Source organism: Hoplias malabaricus, chromosome 9, assembly GCF_029633855.1.
Source record: "Hoplias malabaricus isolate fHopMal1 chromosome 9, fHopMal1.hap1, whole genome shotgun sequence".
NCBI lineage: Eukaryota > Metazoa > Chordata > Actinopteri > Characiformes > Erythrinidae > Hoplias > Hoplias malabaricus.
Genome location: NC_089808.1, coordinates 44,376,242 through 44,396,885, shown reverse-complemented (window position 1 = coordinate 44,396,885; position 20,644 = coordinate 44,376,242). Strand labels below are relative to the sequence as shown.

Below are 20,644 nucleotides of genomic sequence, written 5' to 3'. Positions count from 1 at the left end.
CGTGTTTTGTTTATTTTCTCCTTTGTGTTGTACGTGTGCAGAGAATTGTGGGTAACCGAGCGTCATGAGGGATACGTCCGTTGCGTTTCTCGACCGCACACAAAGGATCCATCACATCAGAACTGCCTTCTGTGACGCAGAGGCTGAGAAACGCAGCCAAGCTCGCAGCCTAGGCTTTGAAACACGGCTGTTTGACCTCAGCTGATATTTGTGGATACCCATAATGCACTGTGCTGTTTGGTAAAAACCCAAAATCATTCACTTCCCTCCTGAACTCCTGAATAATAAGTGCACTATAGAGTTAGTAATGTAGGGAATAGGGGGGCGTTTCAGACACAGCGTAAATGAGATTGTATTCAACATCTCTATAAAATTAAATATTATTGCTTTAAAACTTCCGGTGTGTTTTTATTTCAATACAGATCAGCAGTAAGTTCAGGAAGTGATGATATTTACACCTGCGTGTTTAATATTGAATGACCTCAGCAGCCAATCAGGGGTCGTCATTTGCATAACAACACATTATCTAGTGCTGCTGCGCACCTGTTCAGGTAAGAGCCAGCCAATAGGAATGGGGTTTGTTGGTTGCCTGGTAACGGGTTAATCCAGTCAGTGTGAGGTTTGGAGCTCAGTGGGAGGTAGAGCAGAGTTTGAACCTGCCGCAGGACGGAGGAGAGGTAAGCGCTGTTACAGGGATCTCCTAATTCCACCTTAAATACGGCACAACTCGTGTCTAACCTTCCTTTCTACCTTAACTTGTACCTCAGGTGCTAAAACGGCTCTGACGTACAACTGAAAATCGCTTCTTACTCTTAATCCACCCTTTTGCGCCTTAAGGGCTGCTACTGAGATAACTAGTTAAATCTGAACAAACTCTTCTTAAAGGGTATTCCAATAGTCCACCTTAAATGGTGCAGAAGTTGAGGTGAAGCTGATCAATATGTCCTACTCATTCGCAAGTTGTGTTCCACCTTAAAAAAACATCAGGAGTGAAATTCTGCTTTACACGATGTTGAGTCAGCGTTTTATTTCCACCTTCAGTTCCACCTTAAATGGCGCAGCCGGTGCATTGTGTCTATGAAGCTGAAGCGGACCGTAAGTTCCACCTTAAACTTTATAACAGGCAGTGTTTCTCTCTGCTGAAATATGCTTTTACTGCAGTTATAAAAACCACATTAAAATTTGCGGTAGAAAACGTGTGTGTGTGTGTGTGTGTGTGTGTATAAACCTCATTTTCCTCTTAAGAGATTTTCCAATTCCACCTTAAATGGTACCTGACAGTTCATCTGTGATTAACATTAAGTTTCATTTAAGGTGGAGCGCAAAGTTCAAGTAAGGGGCTTCAGCATCGCGGCTTCGTTCAGATCTTTGACTCTGTCTGTGTGTGTGTGTGTGCGCGTGCTCGGACTGGGTCAGAGTCAAATCAGATCAACGCCCCTCGCCCCCCTCAGCCCTAACACTACACACACAGCAGCTCTACTCTTGGACTGGGTCAGAGTCGAATCAGCTTTAGGTTTCACTTCCAGAGAAGTGGTTTCACTCTCTCTCCGGATGCTCTGCCGCACTGGAAAATACAAACAGCTCCAAACACTAAAACGTCTCATAAATAGACACTCGCCCACAGCAGCTGTTCTCACGTTTCATCAGATTGGGGTTTATGTTTTAGTTCTATTTTGGCTGAGACATCATCTCCGTATTAGTTTTTGCACTAAAGACTACTGATCCAGGACTCATCTGAAGTTTTATTTGTTAGAGCATTATTTTTATGATATTTACTTGTTTGTCCAGGTTTTTTTTTTATTTTATTAAACTATAGCATGCGACTAAAACTCCAAACACTACAAAAGCGTTCATAAATACAGCAGTGTTTAACCCTAACCTCATGTTGCTGTATTTTACCAAGCCCAAGATAGAGGCCAGTGTCTGAAGATTTATTTGTTTTTAAAAAATAAATGAAAGGCAAAAAGAAATTATTAAAGGCATAGTTTGATTCTCTTTCTCTCGTTGGTGATGTGTGTGTGTGTGTGTGTGTGTCTTGCATTTGTTAGGATTTTTCTCCTTATTCTTTTTGTCCTGAAAAAGTCTGTGTTTAAGAGTCCGCAGGTCGTGTAGACGCTCCACCAGGAGGGGAGATGTAGTCTTTGGTGGACACCAAAAATTACACTGATTGGCCTAATAGTGGCGCTATAGTCAGTGAAACGCATTTAGGTCCAAATCTTATATGAGAGACAAAACAGATTGAAATACATCTATGTTTCTCTGATGTGTAAAAAAGTAGGGCAGGGAAATTTAACCAATGACCCTAGATCCAAATTCATTCATTGTCTGTGACCCTTATCCAGTTCAGGGCGGCGATGGGTCCGGAGTCTACCCGGAATCACTGGGCACAAGGCAGGAACACACCCTGGAGGGGGCGCCAGTCCTTCACAGGGTGAACATGAAAACATAATAATCGTAGTTAAATGACCACCTTAAAGACAACACCACTTTTTAAACATGGAGCCATTTTATTTAGACTCTCACCTTAAAGAAACATTCATCTTTAATAAACGACCACCTTTTAAAAACAGCAGTTATACTTAGTCTGACACCTTAAAATTCATTCCACATTAAATTCACTGGACCTGTTATGTCCAGGTCGACATTAAAGTTCCTGCCAAATGTACAGAGCAAGGGCTGGATGGGCGCATAAGCTCCTCCATGTACAGACAGTACTGCAGGACTGAGGGAGAGGAAGGGGGCTGTGCGCATTCTCTCCCTGGTGTGTGTGTGTGAGAAGTGCCCACTATGACATCATCATCCAAACATTCCGTAATGCGTTTCTATGGGGGGAACTCATGCGATAATCTGTAACTTGGATTGGTAAGAAATTAGTCATGAGGAGTCAGAGTGGGACCAGTTATCACTGTCTGATCTCACGAGCGAGGACTCCTCTGGGTCTCCGACGACTGAAGCCTTCCTACGGGTTGTTTCTGTTTTCATTCGTAACCCTGTATTGAATAAACTGGTGTATGTTGTGTTTACAGCACGGCACAGAGGAGGACAGAGCTGACATCAGACGCTGGGATTCTAAAACCTCACGGACAGAGTGTAAACTCTGTATATGTTTTAGAAGGGTTTATCTGGCCATGTGCTCCTGTTAGCTTTAGCCTTTAGCTTTTATCCCTCCTGCAGCAGAGTGAGGGTTAATGCGGGAGCATTAGTCAGACTTAATCCCTGCTCTGTAATCCAGCCGCCCTGACTCCCCCCCCCCCTCTCCACACCAGGCTCCTCTCCCCACCCCTCTCCACACCAGGCTCCTCTCCCCACCCCTCTCCACACCAGGCTCCTGCTGAGGAACGGCCTTCTGTCAGAAGATGGAGGAATGGTTGAACACACACACACCTTCTCTCGGTAAATCTCTCTCTCTCTCTCACGCACGCACAAACATCTTCACTCTGTAAATCTCTCTCCCTCTGTCTTGGGAAGAGAGCTCAGTTCACGCAGGGTTCAGATTGTGTTAAATCTGGCTAATTTAAATCCTGTAATCTCCTCCATCTGTCCAGAAGCAGCTGCTGCACTAAGAGCCCTCCTCCGCCCGCTCGGCTCCCTTGCGCCTTTCTCGGCACGCTCGGCTCTGATTTTGTGCCGAGTTCTTACTTGATGCCGTTTTGTGTTACCCTCTTCTTTTAGTTAATGCTGCCTTGTTTTGCCACATCTTTTTAAGTTGCGTCATTTTATATCAGCAGTTAGGGTTAGTGTTCAGATTAGAGCTGAAGTGGAGTATGAGAACTGTCTGATATGAAACAAGAGAACTAACCTGCTGCTGCAGATTCTAATGTGTGTGTGTGTGTGTGTTTATCAGACACTAAAGATCTGTCCAGCATTTCCCATATTAGCAGCGTGTCACCCCTTGGACAGAACCTCACCGTAACAGAACCCAAAAACTCCTACAGCCTCGAGAACACCTTCTGCACCGAGGACAACATCCAGCACTGTGTCACCTACATCAGCCAGGTCAGAACACCATCAGAATACAGGGCTCAGTACAGAGGATTCAGCACTGTCTCACATTCACCAACCGGGTCAGAACACCATCAGAATACAGGGCTCAGTACAGAGGATTCAGCACTGTCTCACCTTCACCAACCGGGTCAGAACACCATCAGAATACAGGGCTCAGTACAGAGGATACAGCACACATTTACTTTCACAAACCGGGTCAGAACACCATCAGAATACAGGGCTCAGTACAGAGGATACAGCACACAGTCACTTTCACAAACCGGGTCAGAACACCATCAGAATACAGGGCTCAGTACAGAGGATACAGCACACAGTTACTTTCACAAACCGGGTCAGAACACCATTAGAATACAGGGCTCAGTACAGAGGATACAGCACACAGTTACTTTCACAAACCGGGTCAGAACACCATCAGAATACAGGGCTCAGTACAGAGGATACAGCACACAGTCACTTTCACAAACCGGGTCAGAACACCATCAGAATACAGGGCTCAGTACAGAGGATACAACACAGTTACTTTCACAAACCGGGTCAGAACACCATCAGAATACAGGACTCAGTACAGAGGATACAGCACACAGTCACTTTCACAAACCGGGTCAGAACACCATCAGAATACAGGGCTCGGTACAGAGGATACAGCACACAGTCACTTTCACAAACCGGGTCAGAACACCATCAGAATACAGGGCTCGGTACAGAGGATACAGCACACAGTCACTTTCACAAACCGGGTCAGAACACCATCAGAATACAGGGCTCAGCACTGAGAATGCAGCACTGTCTCACCTTCACCAACCGGGTCAGAACACCATCAGAATACAGGGCTCAGCACTGAGAATGCAGCACTGTCTCACCTTCACCAACCGGGTCAGAACACCATCAGAATACAGGGCTCAGTACAGAGGATACAGCACACAGTCACTTTCACAAACCGGGTCAGAACACCATCAGAATACAGGGCTTGGTACAGAGGATACAGCACATAGTCACTTTCACAAACCGGGTCAGAACACCATCAGAATACAGGGCTCAGCACAGAGAATGCAGCACTGTCTCACCTTCACCAACTGGGTCAGAACATCATCAGAATACAGGGCTCAGTACTGAGAATACAGCACTGTCTCACCTTCACCAACCGGGTCAGAACATCATCAGAATACAGGGCTCAGTACTGAGAATACAGCACTATCTCATCTTCACCAACCGGGTCAGAACACTGATGACAATGGTTGTGGTTTTTATATCACCCCCTGCATCGAAGTTCAGGTGTGTGGTTGTGTGTAGGAGGTGGGTTCTCTGGGTCTGAGCCCAGTCTGTGTGGAGTCCAGTGGTTCGGAGGTCCGTCTAAATACCACTTCAGTTCTTAATCTGCTGTATGAGCTTCTCCAGCTGAACAGGAGGAAACAGCACCACCTGCAGGAGCTGGAGAACCAGCAGCTGAGACACTGCAGCAACGTGGAACACCTGCAGAACAACAACTCCAGATTAAAGGTAACACACACACCGCGCGCACACACACAGCTGAAAAACACCTGCAGAACAACACCTCCAGATTAAAGCTAACACACACACAGCTGAAAAACACCTGCAGCACAGTAATTCCAGTGTGCTAAGATACAGCTGGCTCTGCTTTAATCAGATGCTGGAGAATGACGTTGAACAGCAGTGTGTGTGTGTGTGTGTGTGTGTGTGTGTGTGTGTGTGTGTGTGTGTGTGTGTGTGTGTGTGTGTGTGTGTGTGTGTGTGTGTGTGTGTGTGTGTGTGTGTGTGTGTGTGTGTGTGTGTGTGTGTGTGTGTGTGTGTGTGTGTGTGTGTGTGTGTGTGTGTGTGTGTGTGTGTGTGTGTGTGTGTGTGTGTGTGTGTGTGTGTGTGTGTGTGTGTGTGTGTGTGTGTGTGTGTGTGTGTGTGTGTGTGTGTGTGTGTGTGTGTGTGTGTTCTCCAAGTGTCAGACATTAAAGGGACAACAAGAATGTAAACAAACAGTTAAAGCACCATTTACTGACCCCTGAGTGGACACTGCATCTTCCAGTGTGCCGTCCTGGGTCTTAATGTGTGTTACCTTTTGATCTGGAGTTGTATTTTAGCTGTGTGTGTGTCCCTGTGTGTGTCAGGACCAGCTGGAACACACTCGGAGAGAGAACTCTGGTCTCCATGAAGGAGAACGCCAACTCCAGCTGAAGATACGAGCCCTGCAGAACTGCCTCCGCTCTGAGAAGGAGGAGGTATTGAGTTGATCCTGGGATTAGTCTCTCAGTCCACCTTATCTGTGGGATTTAAGGTGGAATGGGAAGTGGAGTCTTCAGAAGGGTGGCCTGTGTGGAGTTGTACATTAATCTGTAATAGACCTCACTGTTTCAGATGCTGTGTTACACTCATCTACAGCAGCACTCTGAGGGGGAAGTGTGTGTTAACTGTGTGTGTGTATGTTACCTGTGATCAGGTGCAAAAGCTCCAGAGCATCATCTCCAGCCGTGCCTCCCAGTTTACCCATGATGCCAAGCGTAAGGAGAGAGAGTGTGTGAAACTCAAAGAGAGAATAAACCAGCTGCTGGTGGACAAACGAGACCGTAAACTAGGTAAACAGCCCCACCCACTACCTCAGCCTGCCCCACCCACAGCCTCACAGCTGCCCCTGCTCACTGCTGCCCAACTACCTCATGCACAGACACCCTCCCAGCCTCATGCACTGCCCTGCTCACTGCATTGACTTAACAGGTATGAGGTACTGTATGATTCATGATTTGTGAAGTGTGACATGTGAGGTGTGATATGCGGTGTAAAAGATATGATGTGTGTTTTGATGTATGAGGTTAAATATATGGTGCATAGAGGATGATATGGTTTGACCCTTGAGATATGATTTACGATGAATGAGGTAAAATATATGGTATATGAGGTCTGAGATATGCTATATGGCATTCAAGGTATTGTGTATAAGCACAGTTCCAGGGTCCTGGGGGTTGTGGGTTCGAGTCCCGCTCCAGGTGACTGTCTGTGAGGAGTGTGGTGTGTTCTCCCTGTGTCTGCGTGGGTTTCCTCCGGGTGACTGTCTGTGAGGAGTGTGGTGTGTTCTCTCTGTGTCTGTGTGGGTTTCCTCCGGGTGACTGTCTGTGAGGGGTGTGGTGTGTTCTCCCTGTGTCTGTGTGGGTTTCCTCCGGGTGACTGTCTGTGAGGGGTGTGGTGTGTTCTCCCTGTGTCTGCGTGGGTTTCCTCCGGGTTTTCTCCCACGCTCTAAAAACACATGTTGATAGGTGGATTGGAGACTCAAAAGTGTGTGTGTGCGCGCACCTAGCCACTGGAATGCAGTGCGTCGTAGTACCGGTCCTAAAGCCCAGATAAATAGGGAGGGTTGCGTCAGGAAGGACATAGATCAGGCACAATTTTATGGTGCGGTTCATGGTTGATGCGCTGTGGAGACCATGGACAGTAGCAGCCGAAAGTTTTGGTTTATGATGTATGTGGTATGAAATGTTAGACATGAGGTACTACATATGAGGTATGAGATGTCAGGTATGAGGTACTATATATGGTTTATGAGGTATGGGGCCAGCTGTTTGGAGAGGTGTTAGCGGTCTCTGCCTGAGTCCACAGACCATATTCACACTATGCTCACCCTGACATTAATGCAGCGAATATATAGATTATATACAGCAGTAATGATACTGTGTGTGTGTGTGTGTGGCGCGTGCGTGTGTTTGTGTGTAGCGATTGAGATGGTGAACTGTGTGAGTCGCTCAGATGGAAGGAGAGGACTGTGGAAGACGGGAAAAATGGAGGCCAGGTAACTAGCAGTTTTTATTTATTTATTTATTTTTAATTTTTTTTGGGGTCCTCTCACTCACCCTCTGCACAGTCATACAGAGATAAACACACACACACACCACAGTCGTTCCACTGTCCAGCATGAGAGAGTGAGAGCTCACTTTGGAGCTGGACGGTGTAATGACTGTGTGTGTGTGTGTGTAGGCATGAGGGGGAGATGTATAAAGCTCTCTTGAGTGATTATGAGGCAAGGCAGCGGAGTCTGATGGTGGAGAACACAGAGCTGAAGAAGCTTCTGCAGCACATGAAAAAGGACATGGTGTCCATCCTGAGCCCAAAGAACACCTGCAACAAAGCCCAGTCCACTGATAGCTGCAGTACAGCCCCGCCTACTGATGACAGCTGCAGCAAAGCCCCGCCCAGTGACGACAGTCTGGGGCAGGTTAGTGTGTTTAAGTGTGTGTGTGTGTATGTGCGCTGTCACAATAGTAGCTCAGATCAGGACCTGGATGTGTGTGAGGGTCCTTTAGCTTCGCACTGTGATGAAAATACTAACGTAGGTAACGAGGGGCAGAAGCTAACGCCGGGTTTGTCTCTTTTATAAATATTCTCTTCCCACAGCTTTCACTGTGTCTGTTACTGTCCCACAGCAGCAGTTACTGTGTGTGTGTGTGTGTGTGTTAGGGGGGTTCTGAAGTGGAGGATGAAGGGGAGGACTGTAGCAAGGAGACACTGGAGCAGGTGTGTGGTTCAGCCAGAGAGCAGCTCGCTAACAGCATCCGGCTGCAATGGAGGAGACTGAAGAACCACATGCACAGACTGGACAGCCAGGGTAACCCTCCACTCCACACTGGTTCTGGGACACGGGGACAGCGGCTTGTCTGAGTGGTGTGTTTGGAGTGTCTCTGAGTGTGGTTGGGGGGAACAGGCCTGTCTCTGAGGAGGAGGAGGGGGGGGGGGGGGACAGGCCTGTCTCGGAGGAGGGGGGGGGGGCAGGCCTGTCTCTGAGGAGGAGGAGGGGGGGGGGGTTAGGCCTGTCTCCGAGGGAGGAGGGAGGGGGGCACAGGCCTGTCTCTGAGGAAGGAGGAGGAGGGGGGGACAGGCCTGTCTCTGAGGGAGGGGGACGGAGGGGGGGTCAGAGGCCTGTCTCTGAGGGAGGGGGGGGGGATAGAGGCCTGTCTCTGAGGGAGAAGGGGGGGGGTTAGGCCTGTCTCTGAGGGGGGAGGGGGAGGGAGGGACAGGGGCCTGTCTCTGAGGGAGAAGGGGGGGGGGGGTTAGGCCTGTCTCCGAGGGAGGAGGGAGGGGGGCACAGGCCTGTCTCTGAGGAAGGAGGAGGAGGGGGGGACAGGCCTGTCTCTGAGGAGGAGGAGGGGGGGGGTTAGGCCTGTCTCCGAGGGAGGAGGGAGGGGGGCACAGGCCTGTCTCTGAGGAAGGAGGGAGGGGGGCACAGGCCTGTCTCTGAGGAAGGAGGAGGAGGGGGGCACAGGCCTGTCTCTGAGGAAGGAGGAGGAGGGGGGGACAGGCCTGTCTCTGAGGAGGAGGAGGGGGGGGGTTAGGCCTGTCTCCGAGGGAGGAGGGAGGGGGGCACAGGCCTGTCTCTGAGGAAGGAGGAGGAGGGGGGGACAGGCCTGTCTCTGAGGAGGAGGAGGGGGGGGGTTAGGCCTGTCTCCGAGGGAGGAGGGAGGGGGGCACAGGCCTGTCTCCGAGGGAGGAGGGAGGGGGGCACAGGCCTGTCTCTGAGGAAGGAGAAGGAGGGGGGCACAGGCCTGTCTCTGAGGAAGGAGGAGGAGGGGGGGACAGGCCTGTCTCTGAGGGAGGGGGACGGAGGGGGGGTCAGAGGCCTGTCTCTGAGGGAGAAGGGGGGGGGGGGGGGGTTAGGCCTGTCTCTGAGGGGGGAGGGGGAGGGAGGGACAGGGGCCTGTCTCTGAGGGAGAAGGGGGGGGGGTTAGGCCTGTCTCCGAGGGAGGAGGGAGGGGGGCACAGGCCTGTCTCTGAGGAAGGAGGAGGAGGGGGGGACAGGCCTGTCTCTGAGGGAGGAAGAGAGATGGTGGGGGACAGGCCTGTCTCTGATGGAGGGGGGGTCAGAGGCCTGTCTCTGAGGGAGGGGGGGGGGGGATAGAGGCCTGTCTCTGAAGGAGGAGGAGGGGGTGGGGACAGAGGCCTGTCTCCGAGGGAGGAGGAGACGGTGGGGGACAGGCCTGTCTCTGAGGGAGGAGGACGGAGGGGGGGTCAGAGGCCTGTCTCTGAGGGAGGAGGAGGGAGTGGGGACAGAGACCTGTCTCTGAGGTGGAGGGGACAGAGGCCTCTCTCTGAGGGAGGAGGGGGGGGGGCAGAGGCCTGTCTCTGAGGGAGGGAGGGGGAGAGGCCTGTCTCTGAAGGAGGAGGAGACAGGGGGGGACAGAGGCCTGTCTCTGAGGGAGGAGGAGGGAGTGGGGACAGAGGCCTGTCTCTGAGGGAGGAGGAGGGAGTGGGGACAGAGGCCTGTCTCTGAGGGAGGAGGAGGGGGTGGGGGGCAGAGGCCTCTCTCTGAGGGAGGAGGAGACGGGGGGGGGGGAGGCCTGTCTCTGAGGGAGGAGGAGACGGGGGGGGGGGGGAGGCCTGTCTCTGAGGGAGGAGGAGACGGGGGGGGGGGGGGGGAGGCCTGTCTCTGAGGGAGAAGGAGACGGGGGGGGGGGGAGGCCTCTCTCTGAGGTAGGAGGGAGGGGGTGGGGCAGAGGCCTGTCTCTGAGGGAGGGAGGGGGGTGGGGGTGGGCAGAGGCCTGTCTCTGAGGGAGGGGGAGAGGCCTGTCTCTGAACCGTGTTTGTGGACTTTTCGCAGTTTCTCTGGCGGCAAGTCAGGAGGAGATGATATCCATTCGGGAACACAAGGATGCCATCCGGTGCATGACGTTGGAACTGCAGCGATGTACAGAGTGCATTCAAACCCAGCATCAACTACTGCAGGTACACACAAACACACACACATATACCAAGGTATACTGATGCACTGCACATACACAAACCAACCGTGGTACACACACAGGCACACAGAGACCTCTGTATCCGACCCAGTCTTCCAGTCATCGCTGTACGCTCTGTCTGGATCCTACCCGAATCTCTCAGATCCCTCAGTGCTTTATCTTCTTCCCCATTCCCTTAGTCTGCCTCCTCTATCTGACCAATCAGAAGCCTTCCTACACCAACAATCCCTCCACTGTTCCTCCTCGTGTTTGAGTGTGTGTTCCTGCAATGGTTCCGTGGTCAAGGCAGATGGAAGTAAGGGGGGAGGGGGTTGAGATCAGGTACTCGGTGGGGCGGACAGACGGAAAGGTGTAAGGGGGTTCGGGTGCAGACAGGAGCTGCGGGGGGGGGTGGGGCATTGGGATTGGGCTGGATAGGAAATGGTCTATTGCTGTGTTTGTGATGTTTGAGCTGTGTGTGTGTTTGTGTTTCTCTACGCAGCAGCAGTTTAGCTCCCCCTGTGATGATGACACAGCGGTTCTGCTGAATGGTGGATACACTCTGGAGGAGAAGGAGCGACTGAAGGAGGAGTGGAAGCTCTTTGAAGAGCAGAAGGAGAATTTTGAGAGGGAGAGGAAGAGTTTCACTGAAGCTGCTATACGCCTTGGCCACGAGGTAATCTACACAGGACAGATTTATTGTTGATGAAGGAACGACCTTCAGAAACGATTAAATTCCTAACGATTTTTAAATATTTATTATGTTTAACGAGCGAGAGAAGGCAGAAGGCTTTGCTCATGTACAGATTTGAGTTGAAAAGTCAGTGTGTGCGGGGGTTTTCTGTTGTTTTCTGCAGAGGAAGCTGTTTGAGGAAGAACGAGGTCAGTGGTTGAAGACCCAGTTCTTGAACATGACTCCATTCATGGATCGAAAAAGGCCCAATGGCGTGAGGGAGTGTCGCCGTGCCTCATCCCTCAGTGAGTACTGCAGCAGAGCCGAGGAGCCCAGCCCTGCACCACTGCTTTATTACAACAGTGTGTGTGTGTCTGTGTGTGTGAGGAAGAACATTCCAGACTGTAGGTCTCTGTGATACTATTTACTCTGTCTGTGCAGATATGGAGCCTGGGTCTAAAATATTGTCCACTCCATGTGTTCCAAACCGATCTGCTCCCCATGCAGAATTCACCCCCAGTAAACCTGCCCCAGCACACCTTCCTTCAACAGTGGAGCTCTACCGCACCCTGCAGCTCATCCCAGACACCAGGTGGGGTTCTTACACCCTCACACCCTGACCACACACTAAACACACTCTGACTGCAGCGAATGTACCCTTTACCAGGGGGCAGCTTGACGAAGGGCCATCAGAGTAAAATCCCAGTTCCACACAGTCATGTTCTGCCTCTCTTTCTCAGATTCCTCTTTAATTACTCTAGAGTCGGACAGATACTGATTCCTCCTGTGCCTTACCTGTTTTCCCAGGACTCCCGGGAGACGAGGGAGTAATGGGTTTCAGCCCGGCCCTACTTTAACCAAACCCCGTCTGAGGAACAGCGTTACCGACTGCAGCATCTTCTCACTGCTCAGGGACGAGAAGTGCCACCTGGAGGATCTCCACAGTTGATGTCTACTGATGGCTTCAGTGGTATTACTCAGTCTGACACTCCAGAGAGATTTTAAATTTCCCAGAGAAGACCTCTGCACCTCATACATTAACAATAATCAATAACTATTTTAATACTTTTTATAAAATGCCTTAGGTTTAAAATCAAAGTTACGATTAATGAATGAATCCAGTTCCCCATAAGTAATACATTAATATTTTGGTGCTCCATAAAAGCTTTAGTCCTCCAGCAGGGATTGTGAGGATTGAGGAGCCCATTGTGCTCTCTCCAGGTTTCGATAGTTGGTCTGTTTTTATTTCAGCTCAGAGACCAAGTGTCGTTTACTTGTTTATCAGACCTGTGTCAGTGTTGTTTACTTGTTTATCAGACCTGTGTCATAGACACTACATCGTTAATATATAGTATCATATGCAAACAGAACCAGCACTTTAAAAATGTCAGTAAAATCATCTCAACATTTGATGTGTTTTATATTAAACACCAGTGGGTGGTTGTGGAAGTATTTACCCTGAGTGAGGGTGGAAGTGAAAGGTGAAGAGGGTGAATCACTGGGTGAATGTATCTGTAGAAGTGTATTTTATCTGATGATTCGTCGCCATGTTTGAAGTTTAGTTTGTTTTTGTCTTTGTTGCATAATTGTGTTTTTTTTTTTTTTTTTTTTTTTTTTTTTTTTTTTTTTTTTTTTTTTTGTCACTTGTTTGTGTAGATGAATGTGTGTCGGTCCATACGCATCTGTTCTTTGTGTTTTTGTCTTTTGGGGTTTTTTTTAGAGCCCAGTTTCTGCAGCTGGAACAAATCCATACAATAAAGGTTTAAAATTAATGTGAAATTGTTTGTGAGATTTAACACTGCTTCGGTGCTCGTTGAATCAGTGAGGGGTGGGTGACAGGTGAGTAAGGGATTCTGTGCTTGTACCTTTCCAGTCAGAACTGATAAGGTGTTTGAAGTCTATAGTTTCACAGATGGAGCTGAGAGCAGATCTTTAGAAAACTCCAGCTGCACCTCTTCACAGAAGAGGACATGCAACTGGTTGAGTTCTTGGTTCAGATCACTATCAATGGCATCTGCCCTGTAGTAAATGCTAGAGGTTTTAATGGTTAAAGACCTGTGGTGCTCATGGACGTAGTTATGATTTGCTTGGAATACCTGAAAAAACTTTATTCAGGTGTTAATTCCTGGTGACATTAACCCATGGCAGTTGACTGAGGATGTAATTTTTGCATCAAGTTTGTACATGGACACCCTCTGAAATGTTCTTCAGCCCCCCACTGTCTCTCTCTGTCTCCATGATAGTGTCTTTAATAAACCGAAGTGAAAAGCCACCCAGGCACTAGTTGAAATGGCGGCATGCAGCAGAGGAAACCTGATTTGATGAATATAAAGTAAGCTGCTGAAAAAGCCAGTTAAAATGTTCATGTTAAACGCTGAACAGATGTTTGTTCATTCCTAATGTTATGACTGTGTACTTTACAGATACCAGTACATAATGAGTTAATAGTTGTTCACAACTCAGTTTTGTTTTTCTACCTGCAGCAGCTCCTTTTGGCTTTGTTTAATCTGTACGTCTTCAAAGATTTTGCTGCTATGAGAAAATTACCCCTAGACCCACCTGGTTAAACCTGTCCCCCCATCCCCTCCACATTTGGCACGATTGTCAGGCCTGCTATGAAAGCACTGCTAAGCCCCACCCACAGAACCGTTCAATATGTAAAGAGAGAAAAGGCTAAAATAAGACTGAATGAAGCAGATTTAATTCGGGTCGCAGTTCTTAACATAGTTGATGTATTTTACAATGCTCCGAAGTGAAATACATTTTCAATAGCACCTTTAGGCTAAACACTGACAGAGCTCTAACATTAGCATTGCTAGTCTACAGTAGCCTCTTACAAAGTGGCAGAGCACTGCTTTTACAGCAACAGTTCCACCAGAAATCAGCCACAGGCATGTGCAGAAGTTTACACACCCCGGGCTAATGCAGGTCTGAACCGATGTTCTAGGGGAAATTAAGCAAGTCCTTGGCAGTGAACACACTGCATATTTATTTTACTGGATATAACTCACTGCACTGGATTGCACTTTATTTACCTGTCATGAGTTTAATGACTTTAATAAAGAGAAAATGGTAACTGGAAAATGGAGAAAATCATCATCACAGCATTGCGTTAAACTTCTCAGACTCTGTTTTCACTAATGTGGATGTCTGAGGGGAACTGCTCCTGGAATTGATCTTAGTGATGAACCTCTTGACGGACGTCCTCCTCATCCTCCAGCTCATCCTCCTCATATTCGCCCATCTCATCAGCCGTGGCGTCCTGGTACTGCTGGTATTCCGACACCAGGTCATTCATGTTGCTCTCTGCCTCGGTGAACTCCATCTCATCCATGCCCTCACCCGTGTACCAGTGCAGGAAAGCCTTGCGACGGAACATGGCCGTGAACTGCTCAGAGATGCGGCGGAACAGCTCCTGGATGGCTGTACTGTTGCCGATAAATGTAGCGGACATCTTGAGGCCACGAGGTGGGATGTCGCATACGGCCGTCTTCACATTGTTTGGGATCCACTCGACAAAGTAGCTGCTGTTTTTGTTCTGAACACTCAACATCTGCTCATCAACTTCTTTCATGGACATACGTCCACGGAAGATGGCTGCCACGGTGAGGTAGCGTCCATGCCGAGGGTCACAAGCCGCCATCATGTTCTTGGCATCAAACATCTGCTGTGTCAACTCCGGGACACTCAGGGCACGGTACTGCTGGCTCCCCCTGCTGGTCAGAGGGGCGAACCCTGGCATAAAGAAGTGTAGTCGAGGGAATGGGACCATGTTCACGGCCAGTTTCCGCAGGTCGGCGTTCAGCTGCCCTGGGAACCGCAGGCAGGTAGTGACGCCGCTCATGGTGGCGGAGACCAGGTGGTTCAGATCTCCATAAGTGGGCGTGGTCAGTTTGAGTGTGCGGAAACAGATGTCATACAGAGCTTCGTTGTCAATGCTGAAGGTTTCATCTGTGTTCTCCACCAGCTGGTGCACAGACAGGGTGGCGTTATAAGGTTCTACAACTGTGTCGGACACTTTGGGTGATGGCATGACACTGAAAGTGTTCATGATCCGATCAGGGTACTCTTCTCTGATCTTGCTGATTAACAGGGTTCCCATGCCTGACCCAGTTCCTCCACCCAGAGAGTGGGTCAACTGGAAACCCTGCAGACAGTCACAGTTCTCTGATTCTTTACGCACCACGTCTAGAACTGAGTCCACTAGCTCTGCCCCTTCTGTGTAGTGACCTTTAGCCCAGTTGTTCCCTGCACCACTCTGACCTAAAAGGATCCAAAAATGTTTGTTAGTTTTGCCCCTGAGATATGAACAAGAACCTTCCAATATTCCCCTCGGCTTTCCAAGGTAAAAAATTTCTCCCACTTGACACACACCCCTCTCTGTACCTCGACCCTTCCCTCCTGACACACACCCCTCTCTGTACCTCGACCCTTCCCTCCTGACACACACCCTCCCTGTACCTCGACCCTTCCCTCCTGACACACACCCTCCCTGTACCTCTACCCTTCCCTCTGGACACACACCCTCCCTGTACCTCGAACCTTCCCTCTGGACACACACCCTCCCTGTACCTCTACTCTTCCCTCCTGACACACACCCCTCCCTGTCCCTCGACTGTTCCCTCTGGACACACACCCCTCCCTCTACCGCGACTCTTCCCTCTGGACCAAACACGTGCCATTGTTACTAGGTAAATGAATGCCATTCTACATAATATTTAGTTTTCCTAATGTAGCCTGGTTCAGCTTCTAAATTGGTCAAGATTTCAGCCCTTATCAAAGGTAGTGCTAGGTTTGAACTAAAGAGGTAAATTACTGTGAATTAAATTGGGAAGCTAGGGTTTGGGTTGAAGTAATTTTTTTTTTCTTTTGTTATTTTTCTATTTTTAACAGAAATATAGGCTTTACTCCCTAAACCACTGGAGCACTCGTAAAAATCTCCATCAAAACAGAAGCAGACACTTACCAAACACAAAGTTATCAGGTCTGAAAATCTGTCCAAATGGACCAGAGCGAACAGAGTCCATAGTACCGGGTTCTAGATCCACCAGAATTGCCCGAGGGACAAATTTACTGCCTGGAGAGAGAAAGAGAAGGGGCTTAGAGAAATGTACAGCACAATCAGACACAGTCAAGGAGGAATGATGTAGAGAGGTGAAAATTGGTGAGGGAGAGAGCAAATGACAGAAGGAGAGAGGAAATGGAGTGGTGAAGAGATTGAGGGATGAAAACAGATGGAGAAGTGAAGAGGTGGAAGTAGAGATGGGATGTGAAGATGATGAAACCCAGAGAGGTAAAGGTTTGGAGGGATGAAAGGAAGAGATGAGACAGGGAAGTTAAAAGGTGGATGGATGAAGAAATTAAGTGAGGAGGTGGATGAATGACGTGATGAAGACATGAAGAGAGATTTAAAGTGGGAGGTATGGACAGTTGGAGAGATGAAGACAGACCTGTAGCTTCGTTGTAATAAACATTAATTCTCTCCAGCTGCAGCTCGTTCTCCGCGATAGAACTTCCTGTCGCATCGATTCCATGTTCATCACTGATCACCTCCCAGAACTACAACACAAAACAACTACATAATTACACAACACAATCACTGATCACCTCCCAGAATTACAACTGTACACTTACACAATTCAAGTCAAATCAATGTTATTTGTTTAGTGCTTTTTACACTGATGATGTCACAAAACAGCTTCACAGAATTCCACTTAAGATAAAGTTTTGACGTGAAATGTAAAGAATATAAAAATCCCCAGGTGAGTGAGGCCAAGGGGCTAATGACTCCGGCAGATCTGAATATGACAGCTTTAACTAAAAGGAGAGGAACCAGAAGGACCTACAGACACGGGAGCTTCCTGAAACACTGGCATCCCTCCGCTCCACCGTCAACAAACCTGAGTGATCGCGTGAAGTGGCGGACGTCGCCAGCATCTCAGTGTCCATGGACCCCCTGGATCTGCCACCTTTATCTATGGGGGAGCATTAACTACCAAAAGATAAACTAAACTAATGAGTTTTTAGCCTAGATTTGAAGATTGCGACTGTGTCTGAGTCCCGAACATTTTCTGGAAGATCATTCCAGAGTTGGGGGGCTTTATAAGAAAAGGCTCTTCCCCCAGCTGAGGCCTTCTGAATTCGGGGAACAATTAAAAAAACAGTACTCTGGACTTTTGTAACAGAATTTTGTAATCGATACAGAATTTAACAGGCAGCCAATGAAGTGATGATAGAACTGGATTGATATGTTCAAATTTTCTAGTTTTAGTGAGGACCCTGGCTGCAGCGTTTTGAACTAGTCGAAGTTTACAGTAGTCAAGCCTTGAAGTAATAAAGGCATGTACTAATGTATCTGCTACTGCAGGGATAAGGCATTACTAATCTTAGCGATATTGTGAAGATGTAAAAAAGCTGTCCTAGTGATACTACCTATGTGTTGATCAAATGATAAATCCGGGTCAATTATGACACCAAGATTTTTTGCTGCTGAACCAGGTTTAACTGGAAAGTCAGCGAGATTTAAAATTAAATCTGATAATTTATTTCTTGCCACTTTTGGACCCAAAAGTAGGACCTCTGTTTTGTTCCTGTTTAGAAGGAGGAAGTTACGCAACATCCAGCCTTTCACGTCTTTTACACAGTCCTCTATTTTCTTTAATCTGTGTTTGTCATCGGGCTTTGGCTGAAATAAACAAAATCTGTGTAACAGTGAAAGTTAATGTCATGGTTTCTTATAACTGTGCCTAGCGGTAACATGTATAATGTAAATAATAATGGTCCTAAAATAGAGCCTTGTGGAATTACAAATCTTACTTTAGAATAATTTGAAGATAAATCGTTTACTTTTATGAATTGATAACGTTCCGTTAAGTAAGATTTGAACCATAATAGGACTGTCCCTGTGATTCCAACCATGTTTTCTAATCTTTCTATGAGAATATTGTGGTCTATTGTATCGAAGGCTGCGCTTAGGTCAAGAAGCACCAACAGGGATACGTGGCCTTGATCAGAGGCAAGAAGAAGATCATTTGTTATCTTGACTAGAGCTGTCTCTGTACTATGATGTTGCTATCAAGTTGTTGGGCCACTGCTTTTTCTAAGATCTTGGACAGAAATGGCAAATTAGAAGGTAGGTAGTACTTCTTTGAGTAATTTTGTGGGAATTGCGTTGTGTGCAAGTTGTACAGTTTGCGGAGGTGATAATCTTGTCTAGTTCTAACTGTGGGAGTGGGTAAAAGGTTTCAAGTCTTTCTTTTACAGTTATATTATGTTTTATATAATTCACATCGGGGGGCAGCCAGGATGGAGTTAATCCTGTGGCTTGAGTTTGTTGTCTAATATTCCCAATTTTTTTATTAAAAAAGTCCATAAAATCTTTACTGGTGTTGGAATTAGTTGTTCGGAACCTGCTTGATTTTTTGTAATTCTAGAAAACACACTAAACAGTGCTCTCGGATTATTTTTATTATTGGAGATCAGCGAGGCCAGTTGTGCTGAGCAAGCTTTAGTGAGGGCATTTCTATACTCTATAAGGCTGTCCTTCCAGAGTGGAACACTTTCAGCTTGGTTTATCTCTCTATTTCCGCTCTAGTTTCTGTGATGTTTGTTTTAAAGTACGGGTTTTATCATTATACCATGGGGCGAGCTTTTTCTGTCTTATACTTTTATGTTTAAGTGGTGCTACCTTTTCTAAAGTAGATCGACAGGTATTTTCTAAGTAAATATTGATCCCCTGGGGATCTATCTATCTATTAGTACATCTAGCTCCATTGGGTCTGATATTTCTATAAATTGTAGTGCGGTGGATGGTTTTATTATACGCTTTGTAGAATAGCGAGGGGACTTAAATATATTACGGCTAAGACGTAGCTCATATGAAATTTGGTAATGGTCAGAGATTGAACCCCATCACTCCAGAGAACACAGTTCCACTGTTCCACACACCAGAGGAACACCATCACTCCAGAGAACATAGTTCCACTGTTCCATACACCAGAGGAACCCCATCACTCCAGAGAACACAGTTCCACACCCCAGAGGAACCCCATCACTCCAGAGAACACAGTTCCACACCCCAGAGGAACCCCATCGCTCCAGAGAACATAGTTCCACTGTTCCACACCCCAGAGGAACTCCATCGCTCCAGTGAACACAGTTCCATTGTTCCACACCCCAGAAGAACCCCATCACCCCAGAGAACACAGTTCCACTGTTCCACACACCAGAGGACCTCCATCAATCCAGAGAACACAGTTCCACTGTTCCACACACCAGAGGAACCCCATCACTCCAGAGAACACAGTTCCACTGTTCCACACACCAGAGGAACCCCATCACTCCAGAGAACACATTTCCACTGTTCCACACCCCAGAGGAACCCCATCACTCCAGAGAACACAGTTCCACTGTTCCACACACCAGAGGACCTCGATCAATCCAGAGAACACAGTTCCACTGTTCCACACACCAGAGGAACTCCATCACTCCAGAGAACACAGGTCACTCTGCCAATGTCAAATCCCCAGCTCTGGGATGTGGAACAGTGGAACTGAGTCTCCTGTGCATCTGCCCTAGAGCATCTCACCCTATTTAATGGTTTTGTACAGAGATGATACATAGTCTGTTCAACAGCTGCAGCTTAAGGCTGAACTCGGAGGGCGGTTCCCAAATGTGTGTGTGTGTACATGTACCTTTGCTCCGATCTGGTTTCCGCACTGTCCGGCCTGGATGTGAACGATCTCGCGCATGCTGCCTCACACACTCTCGCTGCTGAGGAAGAGAAGGATGAGGGTGAAGAGGAATAACTGCAGATTGAGAGGAAGCTGAATAGGCTGAAGACTTTCTGCTGCTGGAGTTAGTGCGCTCTCTGTCTCTCTCTCTCTCTCTCCTCAGACCTCTGCAGTGACATAGGTCAAGGATAAATCTGATTGGACAGGGTTGTACTCACCTGGAGCCCATCGTCCAATCAGGAATGAGAGTGGTGATGCAGTCACATGCTGCAGAGGCGCAGTGCTGATGCAGCACACACACACACACACACACAGAGCCTGGTCCAGGAGTATTGGGACAGTGATGTAATTTTAACATCACAGCATTAACCCCTCCCTGGACACACGGAGCTGGAGCATTCTCTGTCAAAAACCCGTAACCAGAACTCTTCCTCTTCATCCGCACTCTTCAGACGCTTCGCCCACGTTCCCGGTTCTGTGCTGTGATAAAAATGGACACAGGGACTGGAAGAGGGTGTGGAGGGTTC

At 48.1% G+C, this 20,644-nt stretch overlaps 2 protein-coding genes across 6 annotated transcripts; one reads left to right on the top strand and one right to left on the bottom strand.

The window, feature by feature from the left end:
- Positions 1-576: 576 nt before the first annotated feature.
- On the top strand, positions 577-12,968 carry ssx2ipa (synovial sarcoma, X breakpoint 2 interacting protein a). 5 transcript variants are annotated; one of them, XM_066680988.1, is made up of 15 exons: positions 620-677; positions 1,042-1,095; positions 3,267-3,393; positions 3,845-3,996; positions 5,296-5,502; positions 6,123-6,233; positions 6,452-6,587; positions 7,717-7,792; positions 7,978-8,215; positions 8,458-8,605; positions 10,592-10,716; positions 11,215-11,388; positions 11,570-11,690; positions 11,827-11,977; positions 12,193-12,968. In XM_066680988.1, the coding sequence occupies exons 3-15, from the start codon at positions 3,357-3,359 to the stop codon at positions 12,332-12,334; spliced, it is 1,818 nt and encodes a 605-aa protein (XP_066537085.1). In that variant the 5' UTR covers positions 620-677; positions 1,042-1,095; positions 3,267-3,356; the 3' UTR covers positions 12,335-12,968. The 5 variants fall into 5 exon arrangements, with proteins under 5 accessions (XP_066537084.1, XP_066537087.1, XP_066537083.1 ...); XM_066680987.1 differs by lacking the exon at positions 3,267-3,393 and having other exon boundaries at positions 577-677; positions 11,218-11,388; XM_066680990.1 differs by lacking the exon at positions 3,267-3,393 and having other exon boundaries at positions 577-677; positions 11,893-11,977.
- A 1,106-nt stretch (positions 12,969-14,074) lies between these two features.
- On the bottom strand, positions 14,075-20,267 carry tubb2 (tubulin, beta 2A class IIa). The gene is made up of 4 exons (XM_066681001.1): positions 20,079-20,267; positions 16,836-16,944; positions 16,352-16,462; positions 14,075-15,648 (listed from the first exon to the last, which is right to left on the bottom strand). The coding sequence occupies exons 1-4, from the start codon at positions 20,133-20,135 to the stop codon at positions 14,564-14,566; spliced, it is 1,362 nt and encodes a 453-aa protein (XP_066537098.1). The 5' UTR covers positions 20,136-20,267; the 3' UTR covers positions 14,075-14,563.
- Positions 20,268-20,644: the final 377 nt, after the last annotated feature.